Raw genomic sequence first — 16,163 nt, 5'->3', positions numbered from 1 at the left:
AGAGTTTTAAAAGGCTTTTCTTGTCGACATGCAGTACAACTCCAACATGCCCCAAACTATGGGTATGGGCGCTCCTGCCGGTATGGTGGCCCCGGGGCCCATCGCCTCAGGCAATCCCTATGCACCAGCGCAACAGCCGGGATGGCAGACCTCAGAACCCGGGAACGCTATCGGGAGCTCCGGGATGAACCTTGACAACAGCGCCGTTAACAACTTCAGGGCTTCCCAGCCCCCGGTTCCTGATAGGGATAACCTCGGAAACGACGATGATGAGTACGCAAAAGCGCGTCTTCCCGTTCGCATCCCAGACACGTACCCTGTGAGCAAGGGTACTTGGGCTACCGTACTAAAGTGTGTGTTCTCTATCACGCACTTTCTGACCTGTCTTGCGTTCATTTTGTCTATCTTCTACAAAATCAACAACGGCGGGTTTGAGTTCTACTGGCTCATGTGCTCACTCTTCTTCGGCTTCATCACAATCCTGTTTGGCCTCTGCCACTTAGACCTTGCAATCATGAGGAAGTTCCTGGACACGAACCCTCTGCTGCTCAACAAGTGGGCTTCCCTCGTTGTCCTTTCGTTTCTTTGTCTTGCATACCCTTACAATCTTTCGTCGGAGCACATGCCTCGCTTCGTCGGGTCCATAATTATGTTCTTAGTGGTGTGCGTTACTACTGTGCTAATATTGTACGGTGTAATCGGACTTTTCCTTTGTCCTCGCCGTCCAGCCCAACGTTCGTATGTATAACGCTGCATTGATAGTTGTAAATTTAGACTTCCCACCGCATTCGTAAATACTAGAAGATGTTCCACTTTAAAAATGCCGATCAAGCTTGATGCTGCTAAGTGCTGCGCAACGATGGAGTGCTGCGAGGTGTGCCCTGCAGACGTGTTCGATTTTCCATCGGGGGCCAAGGTTGTATCTGTTGCCCGTCCAGATGCGTGCATAGAGTGTGGGGCCTGTGTTTCTGCGTGCGCATCGAACGCCCTGAGCCTTTAAGCACTCTCTACGCCTGCCTTCTCTGCAGGCCCAGTAAATGTCAACTACTCACCCGTGTCTCTGTCTATGCTCTTTGGCTGCGGGTGTAGGCTAGTCCAAAAAAGAATCACCGCATGGCCCTGAGGGAGCCGCCCAGGGCTAGTCGGGCGCCCTTAATGGACGGGAACGGGTATGCTTACAGCTACTCGCATGGATCAGCCTCGAAACCATCCACTAGTATGCGTCAGCCAGCGCCCTCGGCTTCGTCTTCCAGCGCTGCTAAGGAGACTCGTGACAGGATAAAACGCTATGATGAACAGACAAGGCAGCTGGAGGAACAAGAGCATCAACGAATGCAGCAGTACAAAATAGCGCACACGAGACAAGTGGCAGAGAAACGCAAGGTTAGCCGGCTTCCGGCGCCCTCGGCTGAATTCAGGTCATCCGCCAGGTCGGCAGATTTGCACTTACCCACAAACGAAACAACTGACCACACAGGGACAACGTTTACTAATATACTACACAATGTTTATCAAGAAGTTGCCAGAGGAAAACTACAGAACACTGCATTTATGGATTCATGTGTCCCATTTTTGCAGTCAGAAGCCCAGGGCGCAAAGACGTTTGTTTTGGAGGAAAATCGTGCCGTCTCGGAAACACATCAGCTTGCCATGTGCTCCGTTCAGAATAAGCTTCCGCCCTCCAAAATGAAAGGTGGACCAGTTGACCGTCGTAGCGATAAGCGGCACGCTAACGAATTCAGTGTCTCTAGTACAGATACCTCCATAGCCAACCTTTCACAAGCCAAAGCCAAAACATCAGCACCCGTAGTCCCGCCAGAAGATGAATACCTTACTTCCATCAATTCGAATAATGCTGCAGGTCTACAGCGAGCCATTGATGATGTTCGCCAACTTCCAACATATGCAGAATCTTCTGATGATGAAGACGACACAAACTACGCAGATAGTGTCTATGATAATGGACTGCAGCGGTACTCTCAAGCTGCTATACCAGCACTTACCTCTTCGGCTCAATTGGAGCCCCATCTAACGAATGACCAGGCCCACACGCACATGTTTTTCTCTGCGTCTGCTCACGAGCAATTAGCAAATGGTATCATGCGACTATCTCCTATCTTACAAAACAAAGAAGTAGAGCTCAAAACAAGGCCAGCCCCGAAACCAAAGACATTCGAGGGCCTAGAAACCGTGAAATTGAATCGAAACCTTGCCAAATGCACCGATGATGAAGAGGCATTGAAGAGAGAGCTGTCTGAACTGGACAAGAAACTGGCAAACTACTCTATCGATAGCACAAACGTAAGCCACCAAGCCGGGGTATCTATCTCCATACTGTCTGACTATCCTCCCAAGCGACCTTCTAAGACGTTAGAAGATCTTGCATACGGATCACCTGATGACGACCTCACCGACGAGCAGAGACAGAAAAAGCGCCTAGACTACCTTAAACACCAGCAGATGCACGATAGCAAGGCAGTAAAAGAATCCCTTTCAAATGCAGCAGTTGGTCCGCACCAACTTCGAGTCCAGAATATAGATCAGTTGAAGACACAGCAGCAGCCAGATCAACGACTGCCCTCTGCGAGCAATAAAAGTAGCAAGGCTCAGTATTCTGCTATTGCGCCACTAAACAGCAGTACAAGCAATACTAATATCTCCAATAGCAACGGGCGTGGAAAGAGTGCGCAAGCAACAGGTCCCATACGGCGAGTCATGCGGCGCACATCTGCAAAACAAAGTCTCTCTGAGCCAAAGCCCCTGCCTACTGTGCTAGCGTCATCTGGGGGCGCTGATGACTCCTCCGCATCACAAGAGGTTCATGTGTCGAATCATCAGCTTCTGAAATCCCTCTTTTCGGGTCCCCTTGATGTCTCTCAAAGTGTCGGGTATGGTGTACTCAACGTTGTAAAGACAAAGAGCAGAAGTGGAGCGTACAAAAGCAGCCTCCCAGAGCAGCAAGACCCAGACTTGAAAGCCCAAGTGCACACAAATAACCATTCCTGCCACAGTGAAAATGACGACGAGGACAGCGAAGTAAGGATTGCAGTGGTTAATTATCAAGAAAATTACAATAAGAGAAGCGCTAATAAATCGGCAAAGCGCCAAAGTCAACAAGATCGGAGAGGACCAAGATCTAACATGCAATCTGATTCAGAGCAACACGAAGACGATTATGCAAGCAATAATGACAAGAATCCCGTAAAGTCCGTCGTTAGAAACCCTTCAAGGGAGCTTAGGCCAACTGCTAACAGCCACAACGAGGAGAAGGCACATCCATCACAAGCCTCGAGTTCCTCTGAATACAAAGCATCCGCACACAAGCTTACCAGACGGACTACACCGGCACCCACACCAAAAAATCAGGTAAGGCAGAAAAGTGTGACATTCACCGATGAAAGAGAGCATGGTGAAAATATTGAAGAAGAAAGAGAGAACAAGGCGATCACCATACCTTACTCATCTCAATATGCCGGATACCGGATTCAGCACAAGGAGGTAGAGGCTCTTGATAACGAATTCATTCCTAAGCATGATAACCTTACGGTATCTGACTTGTTAGATGATGATTACGACGCTCTAGATGATTATGACTTCTCTGCATAATATGCGGAAGTGTCACAGACTTCGGTTAACTGTTCAAGATACTTGCCATTCTCTTTTGATGGTATAAAGGGACCTTCGTTCCGGATGTGTACACATAGTCTATAGCTCGGTTTCCAGCTCTGTCGGCGATGTGATTTTCTCTCCCCCTGAGTAGCTCTACACATTCCGTTGCATTGTTATAAACTGCAAGCATAAGGGCAGTCTTTCCCTCCGCAGTTCTAAACCCCGCTTCGGCAACTAAGTATTTTGCTGCTTCAACGCTATCGTTCATGGCTGCAAACATCAATGCCGTCATCCCATTTTGATTCTGCACACCAATTTCCAAGAGGAGAAGCTTTACAGCTTCAACTTTGTTTGCTGAAGCAGCAATCATCAGCGCTGTCACTTCATCTGTATGTCTATTATTGCTTACACCATGGTGTACACCTTGATCGGATCTAGAAGGAAGAGAGGTGTAGAATAACTGCATTGTTTGGTCAAGGTGTTGTAGAATTTTCTCTGTATTACCTGTTTCTGCTGCAAACATCAAGGGGGTCTTCCCAAGACTACGTTCCCCCTTTCTTTTAGAAATCTGTATGGGAAGTGCGTTTGTATAGATTGCTTCACAAATAATCCGAAGGGCATTTGGCCTAGATTCGAATGCAGCTACATCTAAGGCTGTTTTGAGGCAGTTCATGAGCCTGTCTATTTGAGCAGATACACCGTGGGAATTGTCGTTCAATATAAGCTCCATGAGATCGTCAGATATGAGCCCGTTGTGTGCACACCCTCGAGATAGAGTTAGATCGACCTGAGAACACTGGCTAGCTTCACCGAGGGATGCTTTTATGACACCATCTCCAACAATGGGCGAGCTCATGCTGATGCTGTGGTCGAAGTCAGCAGTACAAACTTCTACGTCTGTTTCTACCTCACACTCATCTTGTAAACTGTCAGTTTCAGATCCATGTTCGTTTGGAGCCCGGAGTTCCGGATTGCAAATTTTTGTCACGCTGGACGGATTGACGCGGCGTAGCGCACGCTTTATCTCTATATGGCCCTTGATTTCCACAGCCGATGGTCTGTCCCTATCACACACACTGAGGCAACTCGCCACCATGAAAGCAAGAGCGTTCGAGTAAGGTCGGAGATCAAATGATAATCTGCTAAGCATTGTCGAGGAGTCGTTATAAACAGTCCCGAGGGTGCACACCTCAACTGCGAGGCAGCCAAGGCCCCAGATGTCCCATTTATCAGTGGGCGTTCGCCGCACTGTGGCCTCCGGAGGAAGGTACATATCGTGCTTGTGCCTGGTCCCAAACACTGTGAGCTCTGATGCGTGGCGTGTTGAGCCTAGCTTTGCTAGCTTTAGACCGCTCTCCCCAATGAATATGCTCGAGGCTCTGACAGCCTTGTGGAGAACTGGTCCTTGGGGCTTGTCAGCGTCGTGAAGGTAGGCAAGAGCATCTGCAATCTGTGCAATTATCTCCCACACGAACGACTCCTCGAGATGCTCTTTCCGTTTGTAAAGGTCATCCAGGACGTCGATAAGTGCGCCATTCTCGCAGAGCTCCATCTCGAGAAGGCAGCGCTCTCCAGGAATGACATACGCTTCATGGTATACTAGTAAGTGTGGGTGAGCAAGGTAGCGTGACAGCTCGTACGGACGGCACAGAGCCACATATTGGTCATCAGGGATGTTCCGCAGAGAAATCTCCTTTACAGCAACGGTGGCTCCATCCGACAGTCTCTCTGCTTTATACACAGCCCCCAGCTGACTACTACGGATATAAACACTGTTTTTATGGAACTGGGAGTGCAGTCGCTCTCTCATTATTTTTTGCCCCACACCAACCGTGTTCTAGAACAAATAAACGTGCTACTTGGAAATCTGTAATATTCTCTCAACACGTTTTATATTACTGTAGCCAGTAACTGCATACGTTAATCTAAATTTAATATCGAAGGACTCATACTACCCTACTGATGTACATAAAGAATCGTATTCTTGGTAGAGGTGCTTATGGAATTGCATGGTTAGCAAAGGATACTGAGACTGGTGCCAGTGTCGTTATCAAAGAGCTTACCCTGGCGCAGCTACCTGCTGCCGAGAGAGAGCGAGCGCTTAGGGAGGCAAATCTCTTATCACAACTCTTCCATCCAAACATAGTCTCCTACAAGCAAAGTTTTTTAGAAAACGGAGCACTCAACATCATAACAGAATACGCTAACAAGGGAGATCTCCAAAACTTTATGAGAAGTTCTTCAGAACCTTTTGATGAGCCGTTCATTACTTATGTTGCTACACAGATACTAAACGCTCTCATATACTTGCATTCACACAATGTGATACATCGTGACGTAAAGCCGGCGAACATCTTCCTCGCAAAGACCACTGTAGAATCTTCGAAAGAAAGAAAGTACCCGTTTCGTGTGATGCTGGGAGACTTTGGCATTGCAAAGGTCCTTGGAGAGTCGTCCCTTGCAACGACACTGGTCGGAACCCCCTACTATCTCTCGCCAGAGCTCATTTCTAAGCATATGTATAGCACAAAATCGGACATATGGTCATTAGGCGTGACACTCTATGAGCTTGCGGCGCAAAAACGCCCTTTCACGGGGCGAACAATTGTATCTGTTGCCATGCAGATTGTTGAAGGAAAGTACGACCCTCTTCCGGAAAAGTTTTCCAAACCATTCTGCAACGCCATCTATAACATGCTGGAAAAGGAGGAAAAGCGGCGCTCAGATGCAGCAGAAGCACTCGCCATGTTTGGTGTCCTAGCTAGTGCTGGACAATCTGCAAATGGCAAGATGAGCCAGCCTGGAGTCCTTACGCCAATAGTTCTAAATACTGAATATACTAAGGTACTACGGGCAGAACTAGCACACAGATATAAGCAGCTATATCAAAAGGCACAGACGGTGATAGGACGTGAGCTTCTAGACAAGAGCCTCCGTAGCATCATTAAGCTAGTGCTAGAGAACCCATCCGTTGAGTGTATTCATGCAGCAGTGGCCCAACACTTCAGTCCCGACTCAACTGGGGCCAGTAACATCACGGATCTGGTTGTATGTATTACACATTCATGGCTAAATACAGGCTCTTTTACCGTAAAGTAGAATAACGCATGCCGCTTCAGAAGTTTGCTTTAGCCCAATCAATAGATACATCTCCCTGGGAAACTGTAATGCAGGTGGTGGTGTCTGCTAGGTCTCTGAGTAGCTTAAGAGCGTTTACCTTGGGATGCTTTCGCTTCAGCTGCTTCTCTATATCAACTAATGGGATTATTCGTTGACAACTGAAAGTAGTCTGTAGTATCTGCTTTAGTGTTTTTAGTTCCATCTGCTTGTACCCCTCGGATAGGCTGCTTGTTGTCATAGAAACAGACTCTCTCATGACTTTTCGTCGCTGCAATTCGGCACTGACGCTGGCTGTGGACAGATCTGATAACGAGGAGATTGACGAGTTTTCAGAGGGGATCGACGTGGCAGAAGAACCTATGGGCGTGTTGACCATCGATTCTAGTATTGATGGAGGCTCAGATGCAGCGTCAGAGAAGCAGTCGGACAGAATAGAGATCGTGCTATTGTACAGTTCTGGTTTGTATTTTCTATGTTCACTGCAAAACCTTGACATGTCCGGCAAGTACTCCGGGTCGCGAATGAGGTCAGCTGCTGGTTGCTTGGCTGGATCATAGATACTCTTAATGCAAGTGTCTCCAGCCTTCTTCTTTTCAATATAGTGAGCGTAATCGTTAGCAATCCATTGGTGCAGATACTGAGACACGTTAGAGACCATGTTTAGAATTAATACCAGGAGATTGATTTTTCGATAATAGCTTAGATTCTCATGAGCAATTGCTACTAAGATAGAAATATCATCTGCTCGCTGGTCATATGGGGTGCCCTTGTAGGCCGGGATAGCCTTCACCTTAGATAGTGGAACTACAGAGCGATTGCCCAATTCGAACAACTTCGGGCACATATGAGCCAGGCCCTTCACTTGTTCTGCCTTAGGTACATAGGAGTCCAAGGGTGGTGGAATAGCAGAGCTTGCATTGCTTGCAATCCGCTTCAATGCCTGTAGATCAACGGGAGCAATCGATCTGGGAGGTCCAGGGATTGCCCGCTTACTATCATGAAACAAGCTACTTGTGCTATGCTTCATAGCGACCACATGAGGTGTCGACCTATTCTGCAGGCGGTCTTTCTCCATTTGATTAAAGGTAAAATTTACAAGAAGTCTACCATGATTTTGATGACGGTAGAGGTAGACATTACTTTGATACGTCTTTCGTAACAGGCGTTGCTGTGGTTGTAATGAAAGACCCTACCGAACTGTTCAAATGCGTGATCTGCCGAATGTGAGAAAGCGGCCTTGGAGCCGGAGCCTTCTGAATCACCTGGGCGGTCTGGGGCGTCATGGCCGGCACGAACACAGGAGCCAGCTGCCTCTCTCTTGGGATCACTGCGTCTTTGAAGTACGTCACGAGGCTGACGAGTTCTCTACTAAGTTTTTCATTAGCATTCGCTTGGTTTGTGAGACGTTCGTCCACCATCATAAGAATTGCTAGCTCACGCTCCAAAGTTTTGTTCTGCTCTATATGTCTCTTCATAATGCTTCGGGTAATCCCTATCATACACCGCGCCTTTTCGCGCTCCTCTTGCTCTATCTGCTCTTCTATGTTAGTTATTCGCATCATAATCTTCTTTAAAGTGGTTTGGATGGTGACAAGCTTCTTCAGAGGGTTGTTTCCACTCATTAAAAGGTAAATGAAAATTTTGGGAATTGAAGTCTACTGTCTCAGACCATTGCCTTGGAAGGACACGTATTCATTGGCAGCGGGTGCTTCTATCTCGTAATTGAGCTTTGGAACCAGGTCAGTTTCAAGCAAAAAATTGTCATTTGGTGCGTCGACCATGGGTTTAGCTGGCAGCCGCCAAGACGAAGATATGTTTTTGGCGATGCTATCGCCTAGTCAGAAGGCCCGACTATTAAAGAGAAAGCTGTCCTCTTCTTCTTCGTCTTCTAGTCAACAGAAAAATAGCCCACAACAATGTCTGCAAAGAAAACCTCCCAAGGATAAACCTCGCACAAAATTGACTGCTGTGCTCCCACTAATCCCAAAAGGCTATTCAATACAGGGTTTGGAAGCTCGATCGACATCTCAAGATGACAGCAAGAAATCTAATGGAAGGGCTGAACGTGGTGCACTAGGACATACACGTGCATCTGGCTCTCTAGGCACTGACGGGCTTTATGCCGACTTTAGCTTCTTTGCATTTAGGCCAGCAGAAGTGGCCCACGATTTCCACCTTCTTGACTTTCACGGCCATGGACATATTTCTCGCCGTACACTGGGCATGGCCCTTGCCAAGCAGTTCACTAAGTACGATGTTGTCTGTACAGAGACACTCTATAAGCTCTCTGCGACAGTTGAAGATATTTGGTTCATCTGGGAGTATGCTTACACGAGCGTCGAAGTCATCACGTGCGAGGTATATGTACAAATATGTTACTTCTTATATCGCCTTCCAAAGATCAGAGGGTTTCCTTATCTGTTATCGTATTACCTTCATGACACAAATTACTCACAGTGTCTGTCGGCAGACGCATTTGGTAATGCTCTGACTGCCTTGTATAGTATATCAAGCACGATTGTTAAAAACAAGATTCGAGATTATGAAAAATCCCATCGCACCAACAAGAAAAATACATTCGGCGAGGACGACTTTGTTCATATTTGCAACAGTCTCAAGATCTCGGCTAAAAGGCAGCACCTAGTAGATCAGTATCTATCAAAGTTACAACTCCTTGATTCGCTCCCTCTTCTCAACACTAAGTACAAGCTTGACCCAATAGCCTTGGCACAGCCCAATCAGTGCACCAATCCTGGTATAACTGACTGCGTTGGGTCCGCTTTAGCATATTTTTATTCTATATCGGGGACTATATATAATGACTGTACTTTGACAGCTAGCAATCTTAGGGAATTTAACAGAATACGAACCAAAGATTTTATTTGTAAAGTTTGTGAAGAATATCAATCCCATACTAATATTAGTACATCTAAAAATCCATTGACTAGGCTATCAGTAGTGGGGGGCAGTACCATAGAAGGCAAGAGAAATGAAGACTGGAGTAGCACATCATCTGGTTCTACAGTAGAGGTGCTTACTCCTTTATTCAAGATAGTTGACGAAGACTTCAAAGCTTCTGCCAGCTGTACCACTGAAGCAAAAAATGGAAAACTAGATACAGTAGAAGTAGAGGATCCTAATACACCACTAGGGCTTACGATGAAAATTTCTCTAGGACTTGATGCTCAAGACACACTTTCAGAGACACGGAGTGTTATTTATTCGTTTGAGGTAGATACCCACGGCCAGCTTCAGAGGATTCAATCTTGCGATGATAAGAGGATGACTAGGAAGTACCAAAATAAGACTGCAACAATGAAAGATGCCCTTTCTCAGCGGCTTAGCATGATTGCGACCGTTCACGTGGCTAAAGGATATGTACGTGAAATGGATTTTGAAGGGGACAGTGAAGTCATAATAGCCAAATCTGGAAGTTTCTGTTCATATAAGGATGCAGACAAACTACAGATGATTACACACTTTCATGCTCTTTAGGTTATAATCTGAACAGTGCTGCGCCATTCCCGTTCACCTCGAAGAGGCGTGCGGTTACGCTTCCTAGCTGGTTTTCCTGCGAAAGACTGCGAACCAAGGCATTTGGCGGCCCGAGCCCTCCCGGCGTCCCTGGCCCTGCGCAGCAAGGGGCGCGCCCAGGGTGTCTACGGTTCCGAGGTCTGTTATGCATCACTGCGCATAGCTGTACAGACCACGCCAGTATGGACCCGCAAGGGCATGGATTGCTTCGAGCTCAGTTGGCTAAAAGTAGGCGTGAGTCTTACCGTCGCCCGATGTTGGGAGATAGCCTGTCATGCCACGCTTAGCGGTGGCCCTGGGACCAATCGAACCTGCGTGCCTCAAATGGCCAGCAAGTGGAGCGCAGCAGTGTTTTCCGTTAAGGTGCCACTGAACCATCTATTGAAGTAACCAGAGCGTGCCTGTGCGGGTGATCCGGCCAGCGGCTGGCGCTCCAGTCTGCACCTGCTTGCGAGCCTTTCATCTATTTCTGGCGTGCGTCGGTCCTGCAGTGGTGCGGCCTACCATCGTCGTCACCCATGGCAGAACCCTTAGAGAAGTGTGTGTCGGCCCCTCCACCAGCAGATCACTCGGCCCAGCTTCTCATATCTGCACCTACGAAGTGCTGAGACCGGCCACCAAGATATAAAAAGTTACGAGTTGCTGGTGGCCTTACGCTCCCTGTGCCCTTCTGTGCTCCTCGCCTGTGGGGCCTTGCACATTTTGCATCGACAACTGACCAGCGTCGCGACCGACAAGAAAGGCGTCGCTCCTGCCCCCTGGCCACCATCCTGAGAGCTCTGATGGACGAGCACCCGACCGTCGCACCGGGATCTTGCTGACCTACAACTACGGGCCTCTGACCTGTGTACGGGCCCAGTGCAGTGCCCCGCGCTCCTTCATGGTGCTAGGTCAATACCTTTTCAAAAGAGTCTGCTTCGCCCTAGAGATACACTGGCCACAGGGGGAAGTGGAGCACTAGAGGATGCACACTGGACTGTAAAAGGTGGTTACAGGCCATCAGCAAGAGATGCTTATAGTAGGTGTGCTTCTCTATCCATCAGATCCAGGTATGCTACTGAGGAGCCCGAGCTGGGCACAGAGGGATCTGCACATATCAGTTAACGCATTTACTACCTAAATCTACACCTTGCCTCTGCAAAAAAGTCGACAAACATACTGACAGCAATGTATAGGAATGCATCTCTGAACAATTATTAGTTTCCGCAAGGGACGCACGATCTGAGTCTAGCCCTCACTCATCCTGTTTCTATTGAAGCCAGGGAGAACCGCACTATCAGCCGGCCTCTGGTAGGTGTGCTCTTGATTTTATTCTTTTCCATTCTAATTGATTTATCAAAAGGTAACAGTGGTTTGTCTATAACTTATGGATTAATTATAAGCTTAATTGAAGAGAATAATAATCGAGCGTAAGCTTAAACTTAATGTTGGCAGTAATTCTTTTAGTGTGCACAACGGTTCTAGCAGGAATCGGCCCGAAAACGGCCTGTGACCCACCGATACCCGGCTGTAGCACGTGCGCAACGCCTCCTGGGGGCGAGCAGACATGCACGGGCTGTGCGACGGTCGGACAGAAGGTCCAGCCGAACGGAAAGGGCTGCATAGCGAAGTGCCCCGATAACGCAAACGAGGCAGGAGGAATCTGCACGTGCACGGAGACGTACCAGCCGTCAGAGGACGGGCTCACGTGTGTCCTGAAAACGGCCTGTGACCCACCGATACCCGGCTGTAGCACGTGCGCAACGCCTCCTGGGGGCGAGCAGACATGCACGGGCTGTGCGACGGTCGGACAGAAGGTCCAGCCGAACGGAAAGGGCTGCATAGCGAAGTGCCCCGATAACGCAAACGAGGCAGGAGGAATCTGCACGTGCACGGAGACGTACCAGCCGTCAGAGGACGGGCTCACGTGTGTCCTGAAAACGGCCTGTGACCCACCGATACCCGGCTGTAGCACGTGCGCAACGCCTCCTGGGGGCGAGCAGACATGCACGGGCTGTGCGACGGTCGGACAGAAGGTCCAGCCGAACGGAAAGGGCTGCATAGCGAAGTGCCCCGATAACGCAAACGAGGCAGGAGGAATCTGCACGTGCACGGAGACGTACCAGCCGTCAGAGGACGGGCTCACGTGTGTCCTGAAAACGGCCTGTGACCCACCGATACCCGGCTGTAGCACGTGCGCAACGCCTCCTGGGGGCGAGCAGACATGCACGGGCTGTGCGACGGTCGGACAGAAGGTCCAGCCGAACGGAAAGGGCTGCATAGCGAAGTGCCCCGATAACGCAAACGAGGCAGGAGGAATCTGCACGTGCACGGAGACGTACCAGCCGTCAGAGGACGGGCTCACGTGTGTCCTGAAAACGGCCTGTGACCCACCGATACCCGGCTGTAGCACGTGCGCAACGCCTCCTGGGGGCGAGCAGACATGCACGGGCTGTGCGACGGTCGGACAGAAGGTCCAGCCGAACGGAAAGGGCTGCATAGCGAAGTGCCCCGATAACGCAAACGAGGCAGGAGGAATCTGCACGTGCACGGAGACGTACCAGCCGTCAGAGGACGGGCTCACGTGTGTCCTGAAAACGGCCTGTGACCCACCGATACCCGGCTGTAGCACGTGCGCAACGCCTCCTGGGGGCGAGCAGACATGCACGGGCTGTGCGACGGTCGGACAGAAGGTCCAGCCGAACGGAAAGGGCTGCATAGCGAAGTGCCCCGATAACGCAAACGAGGCAGGAGGAATCTGCACGTGCACGGAGACGTACCAGCCGTCAGAGGACGGGCTCACGTGTGTTCCGAAGGCAGGGGCCTGCAATACTCCCAACTGCAAGGCCTGTGATAACCCGAAGACTGACAGAGAGGTCTGCACTGAATGTAATGACAACAATTATCTCACTCCAACAAACCAGTGCATACCTGACTGCACGACCATCAGCGGATACTATGGAGATACTGACAGGAAGTGTAAGGCATGCAGCCCTGAGTGCGCTGAGTGCGTTGGGCCAGCCAACAATCAGTGTAGTGCTTGTCCTGCTGGCAAGGCATTAATATACAAAAGTAGTGATCCTGTGCAAGGGGGCACCTGCGGGGATGCGTGTACGGCGGACAAGAACGGATGTAAGGTCTGTGGGGCAAGGATCGGCGGGACAGACTACTGCTCCCAGTGCTCAGTGGATAATCAGGCTCCTCTGAACGGGGTCTGTACAACAAGTAACGCACGAGTAGCTTTCTGTACTGAAATGAATAATGGAGCATGTATCAAATGCGCCGCTAACTACTTCCTCAAGGAAGGCGGCTGCTATGAAACTACCAAGCAGCCAGGCAAACAGATATGCACATTAGCTGATAGCAGGGGTAAGTGCGAAACATGTGCTAATAGTCTTCGGCCCAATGATGGAGCATGCCCCTCGTGTCATTCAACCTGTAATACATGTTCAGCTGCAGATAGCTCTGACCAGTGTACGTCATGCGCAGCTGGGTACTATATGGTCGGATCAGCAGCTGGACCATGCACTTCGTGTGACAGCAACAGTGGAAGTGTCAAGGGAGTTGCTGGCTGCATGAGCTGCGCTCCTCCATCGTCTAGTACTGGCTCCGTTCTCTGCTACCTCATGAACGGTGACAGTGCCGGTGGTAGCACGAACAAGAGCGGGCTCTCCACTGGCGCCATCGCGGGGATCTCCGTCGCAGTCATCGTCGTTGTGGGGGGTCTCGTGGGCTTCCTCTGCTGGTGGTTCCTCTGCAGGGGGAAGGCGTAGACTTAGGTAGTAAACGCGTTACTTTATGTAGCTTATATGGATGTGCTACCGGGTGCTTGTAGGTACGATCCAGAAATCTCACGAATAAATTCTCGCTCCTTTGGCCGTGTCCGGAGACAAAGGTTGGTTGTGGATGATATAACGAGGAGCTCCTCTCTTTTAGTATATCTAAAACCTGGCACCTTCCCTGGTCGCTCCGCAGGGGTGTGCTCAGCTGAGTGTGCACACCCGGGAATGCTTGCTCAGTCGGCCTGGGATTCCGCTTACTCACCATGTACATCGTCCACCAGTGGCGCCTCTCCTTGGTCTTCCTTCGTGGTGGGTGAAGCTCTGGTCGCTGTCTTTTTTAGATGCCCCGTCTGTCGGGGGCTGCCATCGGGCTCTCCGCTGGCTGGGCCCCTCGGTGTCCGTCCGGCTGTGGTTCTGGGCAGTGGTCCCACAGTCGCGGTCACGTAGGTCCCAGTGGGCCGGCTGGTGGGTGGGGCGGGGGTATGGGGCGGTGAGGCTGGTAGGCTCCTGGTGGGGGCTGAGGTGGGGGGTGCTTGTATGTGTCCCTGGGTCTAGTGGGCCAGTGGGGTGGTGGGTGATCCCCGCTCTGTTTGCTAAGGTGGTTGTGTCTGATCCCCAGCCTTCGTTGCACTCCAAGACACAGGCACCGACGATCGTGTCGTGTCCCCCTGACTGAGCGCCTCCCTTGGCCCCTTGTCTCGGGCAGTACTGCCTCTCTGTCTGGCTGGTGCGTGAGGGTTGAGGCAGGCCATCGCAGCCTCTCCTGCTACTCGCTGATGCTCTGTGCTGATGCTCTGTGTGGATCTGCTGAGCCCCTGGCATGCCCTGTCCAGTGCCTCGACGGTAGTTCACCTCGGGCCAGCAGGGGTGTGGATGAGCCTGTGGATGGGATGGGGTTCTCTCATGCCTCTAGTGTGATGACTCAAAAGACTAACACGGTGGGGCACCGGGTGGCTGCACTATCCCCGTGACCAGCTGTGCTGCTCCTGGTGGGTCCTCGTTGTGGAGCGCTGTGTGTCGTCCGTAGGCAGAGGTGAGCCTCCTTGGTCTCAGGATGCTCTACCATCAGAGAGGAGCACGCTGAGGATCACCCAACATCACCTGCTGTGCCCTCGGGAGTTCCCGGTGTGGTCTACTAACCTTAACACCTCTCGTGGCTCTGATGACCCCTCGGGGAGAGCCGGGGCATCCTATGCCGAGGGGCGTGCACCCTCCTGCATGAGCTGGGACCCACTGCACTGCCCCCAAGGAGGTCTGCTATGAGAGGCAGCTGGGATGATTGACAGCCCCTCAGAGTGCAGTGGAGGGTGCTCGTGATCATCTCTGTGATCGGGCATCACTCTGATGGTCGGCTCTGTGCCTGGGTGGTGCTCAGAGGTCACCTGTCTGCCTCGTAGCCTGCTGGACAGCCGGGCCTCTTGTGGCGTCCGAAGGCCTCCTCACTCCTCTGGCTGCTGCCCCCTCGGGTCATCAATGAAGACAGTCGAGGCCAGCGGAGTCTTCGGTGAGTCTGGTGCCTGCCTGGGTGTCATGGGGGCTGGCAGCTGTCAGGGCTCTGCCACTGCTCACCTGCCTGGAGTGTGCCTCCCTTGGACCTACTGTGCTGCGTGAGTCCTCTGGCTTCCTATCAGGCCCTGACTGTGAGGGTGACCCCACCTGGTCCTCTGATGCCCCTGTGGATGAGCGTAGCAATGTATCTGGTTGGGGATCTCTGGTGCCCGTGTCTGTTGTTGCCTCTCGGGTGCTCGGGTGGTTGCCTGGTGCTCTCGTATGGGGGCACAGTCAGCGTGTCCCGAGCAGACTCCAGTCCTCTCTGGGTCTACACAGTCTGTTCGTGTGTGGATGGTCCTCCTGCACTCAGGTCCATCTGTGCACACTGTCACTCAGCCTCGAGAGCAGGCCAGTGCAGTCACCAGGGTCGCTGTCAGAGGGAGCCGTCTACCACTACATCGCTCGAGCAGCCCTGCAGATCAGGCTGGTTGCTGTGCACTCTCATCTCTCGTAGCGGGGCTGCTTGACCCCCTTGGTCATCCTCTCTGTCCCGGTGTGCACGGCTCCTGAGGCGTTGTCTGGGTGGAGGCACTCACAGACCACGAGCACACAGAGGGGTGAGTCACAGATGGACAGCCCCCAGTCACC

At 51.0% G+C, this 16,163-nt stretch overlaps 9 protein-coding genes across 9 annotated transcripts; 6 read left to right on the top strand and 3 right to left on the bottom strand.

Moving 5' to 3' along the window:
• Nucleotides 1–28: 28 nt before the first annotated feature.
• GL50803_0015011 (uncharacterized protein) lies at nucleotides 29–748 on the top strand (the record flags this gene model as incomplete). Its single annotated transcript, XM_001703958.1, has 1 exon — nucleotides 29–748. One exon carries the CDS (start codon nucleotides 29–31, stop codon nucleotides 746–748), a length of 720 nt encoding a protein of 239 aa, XP_001704010.1.
• A 72-nt stretch (nucleotides 749–820) lies between these two features.
• Nucleotides 821–1,000, top strand: GL50803_009662 (Ferredoxin Fd1, Fd2; the record flags this gene model as incomplete). The annotated part of the gene is made up of 1 exon (XM_001703959.1): nucleotides 821–1,000. The coding sequence occupies one exon, from the start codon at nucleotides 821–823 to the stop codon at nucleotides 998–1,000; it is 180 nt and encodes a 59-aa protein (XP_001704011.1).
• A 155-nt stretch (nucleotides 1,001–1,155) lies between these two features.
• Nucleotides 1,156–3,606, top strand: GL50803_00101994 (uncharacterized protein; the record flags this gene model as incomplete). The annotated part of the gene is made up of 1 exon (XM_001703960.2): nucleotides 1,156–3,606. One exon carries the CDS (start codon nucleotides 1,156–1,158, stop codon nucleotides 3,604–3,606), a length of 2,451 nt encoding a protein of 816 aa, XP_001704012.2.
• A 25-nt stretch (nucleotides 3,607–3,631) lies between these two features.
• Nucleotides 3,632–5,419, bottom strand: GL50803_00137706 (Kinase, NEK; the record flags this gene model as incomplete). Its single annotated transcript, XM_001703961.1, has 1 exon — nucleotides 3,632–5,419. The coding sequence occupies one exon, from the start codon at nucleotides 5,417–5,419 to the stop codon at nucleotides 3,632–3,634; it is 1,788 nt and encodes a 595-aa protein (XP_001704013.1).
• Nucleotides 5,420–5,571: 152 nt separating this feature from the next.
• GL50803_009665 (Kinase, NEK) lies at nucleotides 5,572–6,708 on the top strand (the record flags this gene model as incomplete). The annotated part of the gene is made up of 1 exon (XM_001703962.1): nucleotides 5,572–6,708. One exon carries the CDS (start codon nucleotides 5,572–5,574, stop codon nucleotides 6,706–6,708), a length of 1,137 nt encoding a protein of 378 aa, XP_001704014.1.
• A 16-nt stretch (nucleotides 6,709–6,724) lies between these two features.
• GL50803_0023630 (uncharacterized protein) lies at nucleotides 6,725–7,804 on the bottom strand (the record flags this gene model as incomplete). The annotated part of the gene is made up of 1 exon (XM_001703963.1): nucleotides 6,725–7,804. The coding sequence occupies one exon, from the start codon at nucleotides 7,802–7,804 to the stop codon at nucleotides 6,725–6,727; it is 1,080 nt and encodes a 359-aa protein (XP_001704015.1).
• A 61-nt stretch (nucleotides 7,805–7,865) lies between these two features.
• Nucleotides 7,866–8,351, bottom strand: GL50803_009668 (uncharacterized protein; the record flags this gene model as incomplete). Its single annotated transcript, XM_001703964.1, has 1 exon — nucleotides 7,866–8,351. One exon carries the CDS (start codon nucleotides 8,349–8,351, stop codon nucleotides 7,866–7,868), a length of 486 nt encoding a protein of 161 aa, XP_001704016.1.
• Nucleotides 8,352–8,508: 157 nt separating this feature from the next.
• On the top strand, nucleotides 8,509–10,224 carry GL50803_0015013 (uncharacterized protein; the record flags this gene model as incomplete). Its single annotated transcript, XM_038045808.1, has 1 exon — nucleotides 8,509–10,224. The coding sequence occupies one exon, from the start codon at nucleotides 8,509–8,511 to the stop codon at nucleotides 10,222–10,224; it is 1,716 nt and encodes a 571-aa protein (XP_037902281.1).
• Nucleotides 10,225–11,687: 1,463 nt separating this feature from the next.
• On the top strand, nucleotides 11,688–14,015 carry GL50803_0050100 (VSP; the record flags this gene model as incomplete). Its single annotated transcript, XM_001703800.2, has 1 exon — nucleotides 11,688–14,015. The coding sequence occupies one exon, from the start codon at nucleotides 11,688–11,690 to the stop codon at nucleotides 14,013–14,015; it is 2,328 nt and encodes a 775-aa protein (XP_001703852.2).
• Nucleotides 14,016–16,163: the final 2,148 nt, after the last annotated feature.

This window comes from Giardia intestinalis, chromosome 5 (genome assembly GCF_000002435.2).
Source record: "Giardia intestinalis strain WB C6 chromosome 5, whole genome shotgun sequence".
In the NCBI taxonomy this organism is placed as follows: Eukaryota; Fornicata; order Diplomonadida; family Hexamitidae; genus Giardia; species Giardia duodenalis.
Note: the sequence above shows the minus strand (reverse complement) of the source record. Positions and strands in the feature narration are given on the sequence as shown.